Source organism: Vicugna pacos, chromosome 23, assembly GCF_048564905.1.
Source record: "Vicugna pacos chromosome 23, VicPac4, whole genome shotgun sequence".
In the NCBI taxonomy this organism is placed as follows: Eukaryota; Metazoa; Chordata; class Mammalia; order Artiodactyla; family Camelidae; genus Vicugna; species Vicugna pacos.
In genome coordinates this window covers 15,050,275-15,064,623 of record NC_133009.1, presented here as the reverse complement: position 1 = coordinate 15,064,623, position 14,349 = coordinate 15,050,275, and the positions used below count along the sequence as shown (strand labels likewise).

The 14,349-nt window shown below is 43.1% G+C and overlaps 2 protein-coding genes across 6 annotated transcripts in view; one reads left to right on the top strand and one right to left on the bottom strand.

The window, feature by feature from the left end:
* The window catches only part of KCNK2 (potassium two pore domain channel subfamily K member 2), a 110,710-nt gene extending 109,570 nt beyond the window's left edge, over positions 1-1,140 (bottom strand). For 4 of the 5 annotated variants that reach the window (XM_031690031.2, XM_072948537.1, XM_072948536.1 and 1 more), the window contains exon 1: positions 942-1,133. In XM_031690031.2, the coding sequence (XP_031545891.1) occupies positions 942-987 (46 nt within the window). In that variant the 5' untranslated portion in view covers positions 988-1,133. Of the gene's footprint in view, positions 1-941 lie in introns of all 5 variants that reach the window. The other variant, XM_031690030.2, reaches the window with a different exon arrangement.
* LOC140688583 (uncharacterized) lies at positions 986-1,821 on the top strand. The gene is made up of 2 exons (XM_072948226.1): positions 986-990; positions 1,047-1,821. The coding sequence occupies exons 1-2, from the start codon at positions 986-988 to the stop codon at positions 1,819-1,821; spliced, it is 780 nt and encodes a 259-aa protein (XP_072804327.1).
* Positions 1,822-14,349: the final 12,528 nt, after the last annotated feature.

Genomic DNA, 14,349 nt, shown 5'->3' with positions numbered 1-14,349 from the left:
CCATGCTCCCAAATCCCAATCCTAAAATGCAATGCCAAACTAAGATATTATCAGTACATGCTTTTGGGGAAAGGGGACAGGTTTTTTTTCTTTTAAAGATTGTGTGTTTGTGTGTGTGAGTCTGTGTGTGTATATTAAGCTAATATATTTCCTGATGGAGTTCAATTCTTCAGAGCTATTGCTTTATTTTTTAATTAGTAGATGTGTGTGTGTGTGTGTGTGTGTGTGTGTGTGTGTGTGTGTTGCACATCTGGCAGACAGAATGGGCAGAAACTGGTGAAATACCAAATTAAAAAACAGCCTTTCCTCTCGGTCTAACATGGGAATCCTCTGGGTTTCCATCTCCTGGTCGTTTGATGCATGATCCTGAAGAGAAGCTCCTTAGAACACAGAGTCAAAGATTCACCCCTTCCACACACACTCAGCATCATCACTACCTCCCTTCTCTGCCCCCAGCACATCACAGCCTCCTCTTAATCCTGGTCTCTAATCTTCATCCAGGTATGTCTTCTACGCTCCCGGCCACAACTGGCGACTCAATACCAGGAGATATGAGCTTTCTTCAGCACCACTGACTATCCCACCACGCAACGGGCAACAAGTGTGACCAGGGTCACCATGCGTCCTGCCTGTCGGCTACTCCCAAGAGCTGACCCTCCTCCTCCTTCGGAAACTCCTCCAAGTGTCCCAAACCCATACCCAAGGCAGATGCAAAATCCCTAGGCACCAGCGGGAGAGTGGGGAGAAGCAGCCAGGAGAGGATCCGGGGATAGGTCTGTCTCCAACCCCAGATTATGACCCAACACCCTGGACGGGAAATGAAGGTGGAAAACGTCCGACTGCTGCCAGCTGGACATTTACAGCCCTCCCGGGACTGGCTGCGGCGGAAAGCGCGCGGCGGGAGGTGGGGAGGGGGGCACCCGCGGGGAGGGGGGTCTCACCTCCTGCTGTATAGCCGGGTCTCTCCCGCGAGGCGCTGGGAAGCATGAGGCATGCAGCATTCAAAATGGTGTTTTTTTTTTTTTTTGAAAAAGACGGACTTGAAGCTTTTACAAACACGCCATTGTACTCACTTCTTATTCAGAGACGGGCTGCACGCTCCGAGCTGCACGGGCAGGCATTTTCCCCGGCTTTGTTTTACAAGGTGGGAAGAGCGGGGCTGGACGCGGGAGGGAGGGTGGGGGGAGCGTGAGAAGAAACGGAATCGCGGAAAGGAGGGGACACCGGCGGGCTGGGCAGAGGGCGAGGCCGAGGCCAAGTTGGGCTGGGGCGCCGCCGCCCCCGCGCGCGCCTGCGGCCGGGCCCGGGTCACCCGGAGAGCGCGGGCGACCCGGGTCCCGCTCGGGCCCGCAGCCGCCGCCGCCGCCGCGCGCTCCGCCCCGGGCTCCGCGCTGGCCCGGCCCCGGCGCGGCGCGGCGCGGGGGCGGTGGGTGCAGCCCGAGCGGCCGTGCGCCCCGGCGTCTTTGTGCTCGAGCCTCGCTCAGCCCCTCTTCGCATGTCTTTGTGCGTCTCCCCGGCAGAGCCCTCGGTGCCCCGGGGGCGGAGGTGGGGATGAGGATAGGGGTGGGGGTGGCAGGGTCTCGGCGCGCCGGGCGCCCTCCTGCCCACAGCTCGGCCGCCCGCCGCCGCTCTCCCTTCCAGGCTTGTTCCTCTCGCCCCTCGCCAGCTCCTTTCCCTCCTTTCGGAACTCCCTCCCCCTCGCCTCTCCCCCCTCCCTGTTCACCGCCTGGGCTCGCCTCTCAGCACCCACTCCGAGCCCAACCTTCGCCTGCGTCTCCCCGGCCTTTCCCAAAGTCCCCCTCAAGCCGCCTCCCCGCCTGAAGGGCTCGGCCCTTGGGTTCACCTGCTGCCTCTCCTCTCGGCCCCTTCCACTAACCCTGCCCCCTCCTTATATTCGCACTCACACTATGTGGCACGCCAGGCTCCAACCCCCTCGTTCCAGGTCGGGGTGTGGGATGTGGGACCGAGCTTTGGGAAGAGGGTCCCCGGCCCCCAGCACATGGGCAGCCTCCCCTCCCTTTGCGCTCCCCCAGGGTTGTACAGAGAAGTGCCCCCATTCTCACGTACACCCTGAGACTCCTGGAGTGGGGGCGGCAGTAAGGGTGCTGATTTCTTCCAGTCGGCGCCTGGGGAAGGGGTATCAAGTCACCAACAACCTCCACCCAGTCTCCAAGGGTGCTGGACCTGGGTAGTGAGCTCTGCTCAGCAGAATGTTGAACGAATGGGCAAGGCACCGGGAGCCAGAGTGAAGACGTTTAGGGATGCAGAGGGAATAAGAAAAATCGATTAGTCTCTCAGGACAAGACCCCTTTTGCTAGGGACACAGGTTGTGAATGTGGTCGGTAAAGCAGCGCGGTGGGAGACCTCGGACCTCGGTCAGAGCTCGGCGCTCCCCTCCCACCTCGGCATCAAGATCCCAGCTTGGCAGGTACCAGACCCCGACTGCCGCGCCAGGGCAGCTGAACTCGTGGCAACTGGGGTGCGGGAACCGAACCCACAGAGGAGGGGGAGAAAGCTCGCAGGGGACAGGGTCAGCTATAATAAGCGAGTCTTCTCACCGTGCACATGATGCAGTGGCACTTCAGCCGGTTTGTGAACTCTTCCTTCCTTCCCACTTTTGCAGCGGGAATCCCCTACTGACCTCCACCCTCCCACGTCCACCGCTGCGCGAGAGTTTATCTTCCAGAACCTCTGCTCGGCCAAATTGGAGTATTTTCCCAGTTAGCAGGAGAATTTCCCAGAGAAAGCTACAGACATGAAGGAGGTAAGGGAGAGAAGAAGGACTCTGGATTGTAAAAAGAACCTTGTAAACCTTCTACAAGGCTATGGCTGTCAATGATTTAAAATGCCAAATTATTTTTTAAATTCCAGGATAGATTTGGCCAGCTTTCTCGTTCTTTCTCCTATTAAAAAATGTCCTCCTTATTAGGAATTCCTTCCTGCTGGAATGGAAACATGTTTTTCTCGATTTCTGCTCTCAATAATAATACAATCAGATGTGATGTCCTTTCTAAAGTGTGAGTCTGATCCTCTCATTCACCGACTTAAAACCCTTTCAGACTCTCTAAGTCACATATAATGTATTTCCTGATCTGTCCTCTTTTTTTCATTCCTAGCCTACCTGGTTACTGTCATCTTCCCTCACACACATTCCCCAGTCTTCTCCCCAACTTTGCATGACTAAGACACTGCATCAGAAAAAACAAAACAAAACAAAACAAAAATAAAAAAACAGAACAAATAGGATATGGTGTGTGTGTGTGTAAATTTTATTCTAAGGAATTGGCTCCCACAATCATGGGGGTACCAAGTCCATCTGAAATCCCTAGGACAGCTCCAGACATTCAGGCAAGAACTGATGCTTCAGTCTTGAATTTCTTCTTTTCTGGGAACCTCAATTTTTTACTCATAAGACCTTCAACTGGTTATATACAGCCTACCCACATCATCAAGGGTAATCTTTCCTTAAAGTCAACTGACTGTAGGTATTAACCACATCTACAAAATGCCCTCACAGCAACCCCTAGCTAAGTGTTTGATTAAATAACTGGGTACTATAGCCTAGCCAACTGGACATGTAAGACGAACCATTACCGGCATTATCCTCCACATCTTATCCCAGCTGTCCAGAAGTTTCTCCTGAGTCCTGGTCAGCTGTTTCACTGCTTACTTCCCAGGGCAACTTACACTTCCATCTTTGTACTTGTCATGTTGTGTTGTGCTTCTTTAAACTAGACTGTAAGCTCGGCTGGGGCATAAATCACATCTCTCTGTTTCCCGTAGTGTCTGCAGTAACCAGTGACTGGTAATAAATAAGTGTTTGATAACTATCTGAGTGAAACTGTGATTGTGGACATGATTTACCTGGCCTTCTACAAAATTGGAACTGAGTATTCTACATTCATAGGAAATGAAATGAATTTACCATTTTCAGAATCGCTTTCTACCCTATCACTGGCTTTTTGTTCTCCAGGTAAAATAATCCCAAACACTTTGAGGTTTTTGTTGTTGTTGTTTTGCTGTTTTGTTTCTTGTTTTCACTTTCCCCCTTTTGTTTAACTACTTGGTGAACTTGGTGATTCTTTTTTTTGGTTCTATCTACGTATTTTGCAAGTTTAACCACACCTTCCCTTTGTCAAACTGGCTAATGCTTACTGAATGGGGCATTAAGTCATAGTTCAAATATGCCTGTATAGTGCATCCCTTTCCCAGACTCATGGGATACAAGACTTACCACCAATCCCAAATGCTGAACTGTCACTTTCCCTCCCTTTCTCTGTCAGTTCATGTGTAGCAGTGGTCTTCTGTGTTCCACTTACATTATGCACACATATATGTAGAGGGCTGGGGGTAGAGGTCATGGATTTACTTTACAGAGACATGAAAATAACAGCTTAAAACAACAAAATTCCAAATTGTAACATCAGCAAGAATCACTCCAACAAGCTAGCCTTGCTGTTGTAATTCACAAGTAATTCAAAAAACCCAAGAAACTAGTCCCCGCACTGACTCTGGCCCTGCCTTCCACTGCAGCCCCCCACAGCCCCCTCAATTAAATACTCCTATTCCTTTAAAAGCCTTCTTCGGCTTACTTGCCGTGTTTGAAGTAAGAGACGGGGGTAAAAGGAAATAGACTAGCTTGTATATCATTGCAACTGGAGAAACAAGGAAATGGGATGGTTTATCCTGTTTAATTTCATGCCCCCATTTCTCAAGGCATATAAATCCCATCAGAGGTGTTACAGAAAGACTAGATGGACTCTATTTCTTTCATGCTACCAGACCCAGACTACTTAATACCCTTTAATTTTATTATAATGGATAAGAAAACCTGACATATGTAATAAAAAGATTTTGCTGTCCCAAATTCTATACTCCCCTCATTCCAGTGGTTTCAGAGCTATTGTTATGCTCCAAGTAGCAACATGAAATCTGCAGGACTTCACTTTCATATCTATTTTTCTTTTTGACCTTGGCCTATGCATAGTTTAAAAAAAACCAAAAAGGGCATGCCATTGCCTTTTCCCTAATTCCAGTCAGACCTGAAATTTTAGAGTCAAAGTGACTTCTGCAGAGATCCTAACTGTATCATTTGTGACCCAGGTGAGTCTGAGGGAGTTCCTTTCTCTCTCTGACCATCAGTTTCCTCATCTACAAAATAGGGATAATATACTGAACTCACAAGGGATTGTTGTGAGAATTAAACATATACGTGTGTTTAACATTGTAGGTCCTCAAAAGAACTCTGTTCTCTCCTGTGCTTGACCTAATCCAGTGAACCAGGGGACTCCTGGCTCTGCAATAAATCTTGCCATTTATTTAATCTTCTGGATAGCACAATTGCACAGGTCTAAGATGAGGAAGAATGAATCACATTCATTAAAATATTTATTGAATGCCTGCTAGGTGCCAAGCAGGAGCCCTGTGGATATGGCAAGGTTGCTGTCTTCATTAAGCTTATGGTCTAGAGAGGGAAGGTGCTAAACAAACAAAATTACAATTCTGTTAAAAAGTCCATAAATGATAAATGTTAGAAGGGAACCCTCCTACACTGCTGGTGAGACTGTAGTTTGGTACAGTCTTTATGGAAAACAGTATGGAAATTCCTTAAAAAACTAAAAATAGGCTTATCCTATGATCCAGCAATCCCACTCTTGGGCATATATCTGGAGGAACTCTAATTCAAAAAGATACATGCTCCACAATGTTCATAGCAGCACTGTTTACAATAGCCAAGACATTAGAAGCAATCTAAATGTCCATTGACAGATGACTGGATAAAGAAGTTGTGATACATTTATACAATGGAATACTACTCTGCCATAAAAAAGGATAAAATAATGCCATTTGCAGCAACATGGATGGACCTGGAGATCATACTAAATGACGTAAGCCAGAAAGAGGAAGAAGAATACCATGATGTCACTTATATGTGGAATCTGAAAAAAAAAAAGGACACAAATGACCTTATTTACAAAACAGAGCAGACTCACAGACATAGAAAACAAACTTATGATTACCAGTGGAGGAAAGGGAAGAGGGTAGAGAGGGATAAATTGGGAGTTTGGGATTAGTAGATACTAACTGCTATTTCTATAAAACAGATAAACAACAAGGCCCTATTGTATAGCACAGGGAACTATATCCAATACCTTGTGATGGCTTATAACGAAAAAGAATATGAAAAGGAATATATATATATATATATGGTGTACTATTATGCTGTACACCCAAAAATTAACATGTTGTAAATTGACTGTACTTAAATTTGAAAAAATAGTGACACAAGGAAAAAATAAAATAAAATTCTGATAAATGCAGTAAATAGGAGGTACAGAACACAACGAGAGTATCTAATGTTGGAGGGTCCAGGAAGGCCTGTCTAAGGCAGTGACATTTGAGCCATATAGTTGAGCCCTGAAGATGAACAAAGGTGGAGAGGGAGAGGCAAAATGTAAGGAAAGAGCTTCCCCTGGAGCAGGAAGAACTTGTGTCAGGAATAAGTGTGGAGAATTTGGGGAGCTCAGAGAGTGAGGACGGGTGGCAGACAGTGACCAAGCTGGAGAGGCAGGCAGAGACCAAGTCGTACAGCCTTGAGTTTTAATTAATGGGACTTGGACGAACTTTCAGCAGAACACTAACTGCATCACATGGCATTCAAAAGAAATCACTTGGATTGCTACATGGAGAACAGACCACTGTCTGTAAGCATGTAGACAGCAAGTTTAGATGCTATTGCTTTAGTCCAGGTGAGAGAGTCGTGGTGACTTGGATGGGGGTGGAAGAGAGGATATGAGAGGTGGCAGCAGTAGGGCAACCAGGCTCTGTGCTCCATGGGGTGTGGGGAGAGGATGGTGAGGGAGGGCATTGTCCAAGAGGTTCTAGTTCACTGCAAACTCAGAGACAACAGTACAGGCAGTACTTCTTCGAATGCCTGCCTGATGCGACCTCTCCCGGGACACTTACCTTCCCCGCTCGTGGCTGTTGTGTTTCTTGTGGGACTCATCCCTGATTGTGGGTGCTGTGTGTGTACTGGGTCTCAGCCAGCACAGTCGTGACCCCTCAGCCATCAGTTGGTTCAGGCATGAGCCTGTGAGCCACTTGGCCAATGAAACTTATGCCAGGGTTTCTGAGAAAACAGACTTTGACTCTATGCCACTGACCTTGAACCAGAAAGCCTTCCAGACTATTATGGCAATAAGAAAGGAGAAGCTACCTGAGCCAATACAGAACAAACAGAACCAAAATGACCAGGTCCCTGTGACAATGTTTGAACAATCCCCTGTATCAAACCATAAGCTATACATGTTTTCTTCTTGTGTGAGCCAGTTTGTCTTGAGATTTCTGACCCTAGAAATCAAGAGTCCTGATTGAAACATTACAAAGCAAGGAACTGGAGCAAATGAGAAATAATTTAGCTTTATGGGGGTTCTCTAAGCTGACCCTCAATGAGTCCTGCTTCCTAGTATTCATGTCCTGTGCTACACTGACCCCCCTCCCTTGAATGTGGGCTGCTAATGAACAGGATATAGCAAAAGCAATGAGATGTCCCTTCCAAGCTTAGGTTATAAAAAGACTGTGGCTTCCCTCTTGTGTGCACCCTCTCACTCTCTTGGATCCCTCCCTCTGGTAGAAGCCAGTTGCCATGTCATAAGGTAGCCTTGAGGAGAGGCCCATGTGAACCTAGAACTGGATTTCCTGAGGGCTTCCAACAGCCACTAACTTAAGCTTATAAGTTAGTTTGGAGGCTGATCCTTCCCTAGTTGAGCCATGAGATCACTATCGTCCTAGATGACACCTTGAGTACAGCCTCTTGAGAAACCCTGAGCCAAAACTACCCAAGTAAATTCCTTCCAAGTTCTTGAGCCTCAAAAACTGTGAGATCATCTAGAGGAAAACATAGCAGAATACACTTTGATATAAATCGAAGCAATATTTTGGGGGGCTCCATATCCTAGAGTAATGGAGATAAAAGTAAAAATAAACAAATGGGACTGAATTAAACTTAAAAGCTTTTGCACAGCAAAGGAAAACATAAACGAAATGAAAAGACAACCTATGGAATGGGAGAGAATATTTGCAAATGATGGTACCAAAAAGGGATTAATTTCCAAAATATATAAACAGCTTACTCAGCTCAATATTAAAACAAACAAACAAATAATCTGATCAAAAATGGGCAAAAGGCCGAAATAGACTTCTCCAAAGAAAATATCCAGGTGGCCAACAGGCACATGAAAAGATGCTCAATATCACTAATTATTAGAAAAATGCAAATCAAAACTACAGTGAGGTATCACCTTACACCAGTCAAATGGCCATCATCAAAAACTACACAAGCGATAAATGCTGGAGAAGGTATAGAGAAAGGGGAACCCTCATACACTGTTGGTGGGAATATAAATTGGTGCAGCCACTACGGAAAACAGTATAGAGAGTCCTTAAAAAACTACAAATAGACTTTATGATCCACTCCTGGGTATATATCTGGAGGAAACTCAAATTCAAAAAGGCACATGCAACTGAGTGTTCAAAGCAGCACTGTTTACAATAGCCAATACATGGAAGCAAACTAAATGTCCATTGACAGATGACTGGATAAAGAAGTTGTGGTATATTTATACAGTGGAATACCACTCAGCCATAGAAAAAAATGAAATAATGCCATTTGCAGCAACACGGATAGACCTAGAGATTATCATCTTAAGTGAAAGTAAGCTAGAAAGAGAAAGAAAAGTACCAAATGATATCACTTATATGTAGAATCTGAAAAAAAAAAAGACAAATGACCTTATTTACAAAATAGAAACAGACTCACAGACACAAAAACAAACTTATGTTTACCAAGGGGGAAGAGGGATGGGGAGGGATAAATTGGGAGTTCAGAATTTGCATATACTAACTACTATGTATAAAATAGATAAACAACAAGGTCTTACTGTATAGCACAGGGAACTAGATTCAGTATCTTATAATAAGCCTACAGTGAAAAAGAATATGAAAAGAAATCACTTTTCCTTTTCATATTCTATGCTGTACACTAAAGACTATGAATCACTGTGTTGTACACCAAGAGACTAACACAATGTTATAAGTCGACTATACTTCAATTAAAATTTATTTTGAAAAATACAGAAACATTGATTTCTGTTTGATAGAAATTATATTGAGTTTTCTTACCAATTATAAAGCTAAAACTGTTTTTTTCAGTGATGAGATTTATGTCTTAATTCATTTAATAAATTAATTTTGATTTTCCATCATAAAAAAAAAGAAACTGGGCTAGATGACAACTCATCTGCTAACATAGTTGGCAAATCATAGCCGGCACTGGTACACATCACCATTCACTCTCACTCTCAAAGATGCGCAGTTCAAATGTTCTTTCCGTTTGCAACACCACCTATATGTTTTATGCCATGTATGGTACAAGAAATACATTTATTCACTCATTCAACTAGTACTTATTAAGCACCTTCTGTGTACCAGTAAGTCATTTTTCTAGCATTTGGGCATATATGGTAGTAAAGAAGGCACACTAAATCTTTATAATCATGGAGTTAAAATAAGGAAAGCATGACACTAGTAAAATTATGTCCATGTCTGATCGTAAAACATCATTGAGTTACTGAATTTCAGAGTAAAGTGCCTTCATTTGAAAAATGAAAAAAAAAACCTCATGTTTCCATAAAACTTTGCAACATTAATCAACATCAGGAGGTTCATTTCATGAAAATAAGCTCTATATAACACTCAGCAATATCTTTTTTAATGGCTTTATATATTTGCTTATTTTACAATAAAAATATATATACAAAACTATGAAGAAAGATAACATTTTAAAATGCAAATAAGAATCTCTTTTGTAATGGTGATTTCAGCTTTGAAAGTTTATGTAAGTCAAAACACTCATCTTTTGCATATAAACATCAGTAATTAATTAGTGTACACACAAGTGTTCATTATTAAAAAATAAGGTAATATTCATGTATAATTTTGCTTTACAGGGAGTAAGATATGGACTAGGGGTGTTATAAAGAAATCCTTATAAAATGGTTCTCTGTTATAATAGATTAAATTTGGAAAACATTAGAATTTACTTAGTTTACAAAGAGGACATTCTACTCCAGATTTTCTTTCCCCTTTCAAAGCTGAGTATCATAAACTATGACTAGGAAATGAACATTTTGCTGATATGTAGCTAGACTAACAATGAATTCATTAGATAATTTTTAAGCCTGCCAATATTAGGCAAACTAATTATATAAACTGTGATGCTTGTTATTAAAATCAGCCATAAATCCAGAGAGAACTAGAATCTTAAATTTTTCTTGATGGCTTTCATTACCTAATGAATTTTCAGCACATCCAGTACTTTATTTAAAACTTGTATTTGCTGTGAACATTTGCCAATCCAGCATTTTGACTTCACCTGAGACTACAAATTCTGACAATGAAGAACAAAGCAATTTTTGAGTAGGGGGAACAAATCAATTCAATTTCTTTTCTAAAATAAAGTCACAAATTATAAAGGCAATAGAAAAGCAGAGGATGGGAGGACTTGGAATCTCCTAAAGGTATTTTTTTAAAGGGTTCAATAACCCAAGATCTTAATTTCACCACATATGTTTAGAATCTAGCTTTCTCTCATACCTTTTTTGTGTCAATGATTAAATGAGCACATACGACACTTGCTCAAGGCCATCTACTAAGTTCAGGGAAGAATTGAGATGAAAAACCCATGCATCACCCAAGGCATGTGTGTTCTGTAAGAAAGCCCTTAAACAAAGAAGTGGCTTGTGAGAGAATTTTAAAATGTGTTGAAATGGTTGTGTGATCTCTCCAAATTCTACAAAATGATCAAAGCAAGAAGACACCACCACCACTTTGTCCCCTGAACCTTTGCTGGGGGCTCATCTCCACTGAGCCCAGAGCCATTCTCCACACGGCAGCCAGATAAAGAATTTAAAAATAAAATCTGGTTAACTTGAAGCCTGGATTAAAAGCATATACTAGCTGCCCATTGCCTTTAGGATAGAGACCAGTAGGCTAAGGGCATCCCCAGGGCCTCGAGCATCCTTGCCCGCCCAGTAAGAACAGGAACAAGAACAGCAGGAGTCGTAACAACAGGTAACATCCAACGAGGCATCGGCACCAGCCATTCTTCTAAGACCACTGCGTTTAACCCTCCTAACAACCATATGGGGTCAGTGCTATCATTACCCTCAGAGAAGTTAAAATAACTCCCCCGAAGTCACGTAGTTCGTAAATCAATACACCTACTGGCCAGGGCCCAGATCGCCAGGTTCTGCAATTTCCTCTCATTTCTGGTTTCTTAAGTGCCCCCTCCTCCTTTTCCTTCGCGCCTTCACACACACCAGTCCATCTAGTGAGACTCCGCCTGTTTCTCTCACAGCTGGAGCGTAACTTCTACTCATTCTCCCGACCTCAGCTAAAGCATCGCTTCCTCTGAAAAGGCCCCATAACCTCCTATCCAGATCAGCCCACCAGCGCCAACATTTGCATCCTCAGAACCCTCTGTACTCTCCCCTCGTTATCCTGCTCACAATTGTTGTCAAACTGTTTGTTCAAATGGTTATTTACTCATTACCTCTGTTGGTCTCCTGGAGCTGCCGTAACACTGTACCAAACACTTGGGTGGCAAAGATGCCAGAAATTTTGATCTCAGTTCTGGAGGCTAGAAGTCAGAAATCAAGGTGTCAGCAGGGCCACGCTCCCTCAGACAGCACCAGGGGAGGATCCTTCCCTCTGCTTCCAGCTTCGGTATTTGCCAGCAGTCTTTAGCATCACTTGGCTTGTATGTATATCACTCCAGGCCAGTGGCCGTCTTCTCCTTGTACATCTTCACATTGTTTTTCTTGTTCGTTTCTATCTCTGTGTCTCAATTTCCATTTTTTAAAGGATACCTGTCATACTGGGTTAGGGCCTACCATAATGACCTCATTTAAACTTGATTACCTCTGGAAAGACTCTTTTCCCCAATAAGGTCACATTCGCAGATACTGGGGTTATAGGACTTCAATATGCCTTTTGCAGAGGACACAATTCAATCCATAACGTTGCCTTTGAGACGAAAACAAGTTCTAAGAGAGAAGGAACCTTGTCAGCTTGTTCCTCAGCACAATATTTTACACATAGTAGGCACAAAAATCAGTACTGATTAAATGAATGAAAGCCCATTTTTAAGAGGTATTATTGAAAGGACCCTGCAGTTAATCAGGGCTCAGAGCTAGAGCCTCAGTCAGTAACATATATGCATGAATTGGGTCCAGTGGACCAGTGAATGCGAGAAGATGCCTAGTTATCTTTAGCTGATTACTGCCCTGAGAGAACATAGATCCTGTGTGTCAGACCTTCAATTCTTCAAGAGAAGTCAGATATACAAACTGTTCAAGAAGGAATCTTTCTATTTCAAAATGGGGGCCATTAAATCAATTTTCTGTCTTTTTTATTTGTTTACACAAACAAAACAAAATGGGGGCCACTAAATCAATTTTCAAAAATAAACAGTGCTAATGTCAAATTAAACATATCTGTAGGCTGTACATGAACCAGAGGCCCTCGGATTTCAGCCTCTGGGTTAAGGTAACATCAGATGCCCTGTGAGGTGACATATGCAATAAGAAGCAATGATTCTATTTTCCAGGCTATATTAAGTGCTGAAACATCTCATTACAATTATAGTTGTGTAGGTAGGGCTGGCCCTAGGAGAAGGTGAGTGAGGCACTCCCCTGGGGCACACAATTTAAAGTGGGGTTCAAAAACAGTAATCAAGAAAAATAATATTTTAAAAATCCATATTAATGTAAAAAAATCCATGATGAACACAAGTTCAAAGTTTTAAATAAAGACAGGATCCACCCTTACCCTTGCACAAGTTGGTCTTACTAGCCTTACCCTATTCCTCACCCTGCTGCCCTGTTTCACTCATACTTACCCTCCCTGCTAGATCATACATGGCAATGCTCTTCTATTGCATAAGCTCCCCTTTCCTGGAGCTCCAAGTACTGGGCTATATTACAGAAGAAGCAACCTCTCATCCACCCCAAATTCTGCTCCCAAGCATGCGTTGCACTGCACATTTGATGAAGTACCTTACACCTTCTGTGGATTCTTAAGTTTATCTCCCTCCTTGGAAAGACGGCATCTCGAACACAATAATGTTTTGTCTCTGAAATAGTCTAGGCACTTCTGATGGAACTGCCTTAATTATATTTTTCTCCCAAGTTTCAGCTTAATACCTGCTTACTTCTGCCACACTGCAACAGCCTGCTATGGGAGTCCAACAAACGCAGGTTAGTTACCATGGAATGCGCGTGCTGGTTCAGCTCTCAACTTGGAAATCACATCTGCAGTGTTCTAAAGCTAGATATTACAGAGAACACTTTGACCTTTCCCAAGCAGCCACTCAAAATACAGATCTTCTCATCCATCATAACCACTGACCCCTCCTGGAGATAATTAATGTGCACAATTAGGTAATAACTGAGGGCAAGATGTTAATTCAGGGCTGTCACAATCTCTATAAGCTTTTTTCAAACAAGTCACAAGACATGTCAACCTCACACCAGGACTAACACAGCCAATTATGCAAATATATTTATGAACTGTCAAAGCAGCCGGTGGGAAAATAATTGGAACCAGCAGAGAAACTTCAATGCTACATAATCCCTGTAACTATAATTTGAATAAGAACAAAATATGATGAGGAAAGTTAAGTTTGGTCCCAGTTCCTGTAAAATCTGGGTTTTCAGACATTAGAAAATAAAAAATATAATTAGTCAATTTGGTTAATTTGATCAGAACAGTTGCCTGATCATATATCCTGACTGTTCTCCTCTGTGAAAATTTCCCTGTTCTTTGTCTCTTATAAATTTGATCACAACTGCCTATGTATCCTGATGTAAATTCATAGCACCTTTTACTCTTGTGTGAACATCTGTCCACACATCCTGCTTCCTCTACTAGAGGACAAGTAGCCCACCTAAGTTATTTTTGATTTCTTAGAACACGTAGTAGGTATTCAAATGTTTTTTGAATTGGTGTGCATAAAAGATCACCACCATCCCAACACACACAAAATCACCAGCTCCTATGACCTTCAAAGAAGAATTTCATGGTAACCGTGACATTTATCATCAAAAAGCATTCAGTTCACATCAAGGTACTTTCATTTCTTTGAAAGTCACTGCATTTCTTCCATGCCCTTTGTTATCCCATTTAATTCTGTTATCACACAGCTTCACAAGAAAGTCAGCATAGTCCGCTGATGAAGACTGTGAGCTGCCTAGATTCAAGTTCAGATCCAGCCACTTATTAGCTGTGCCT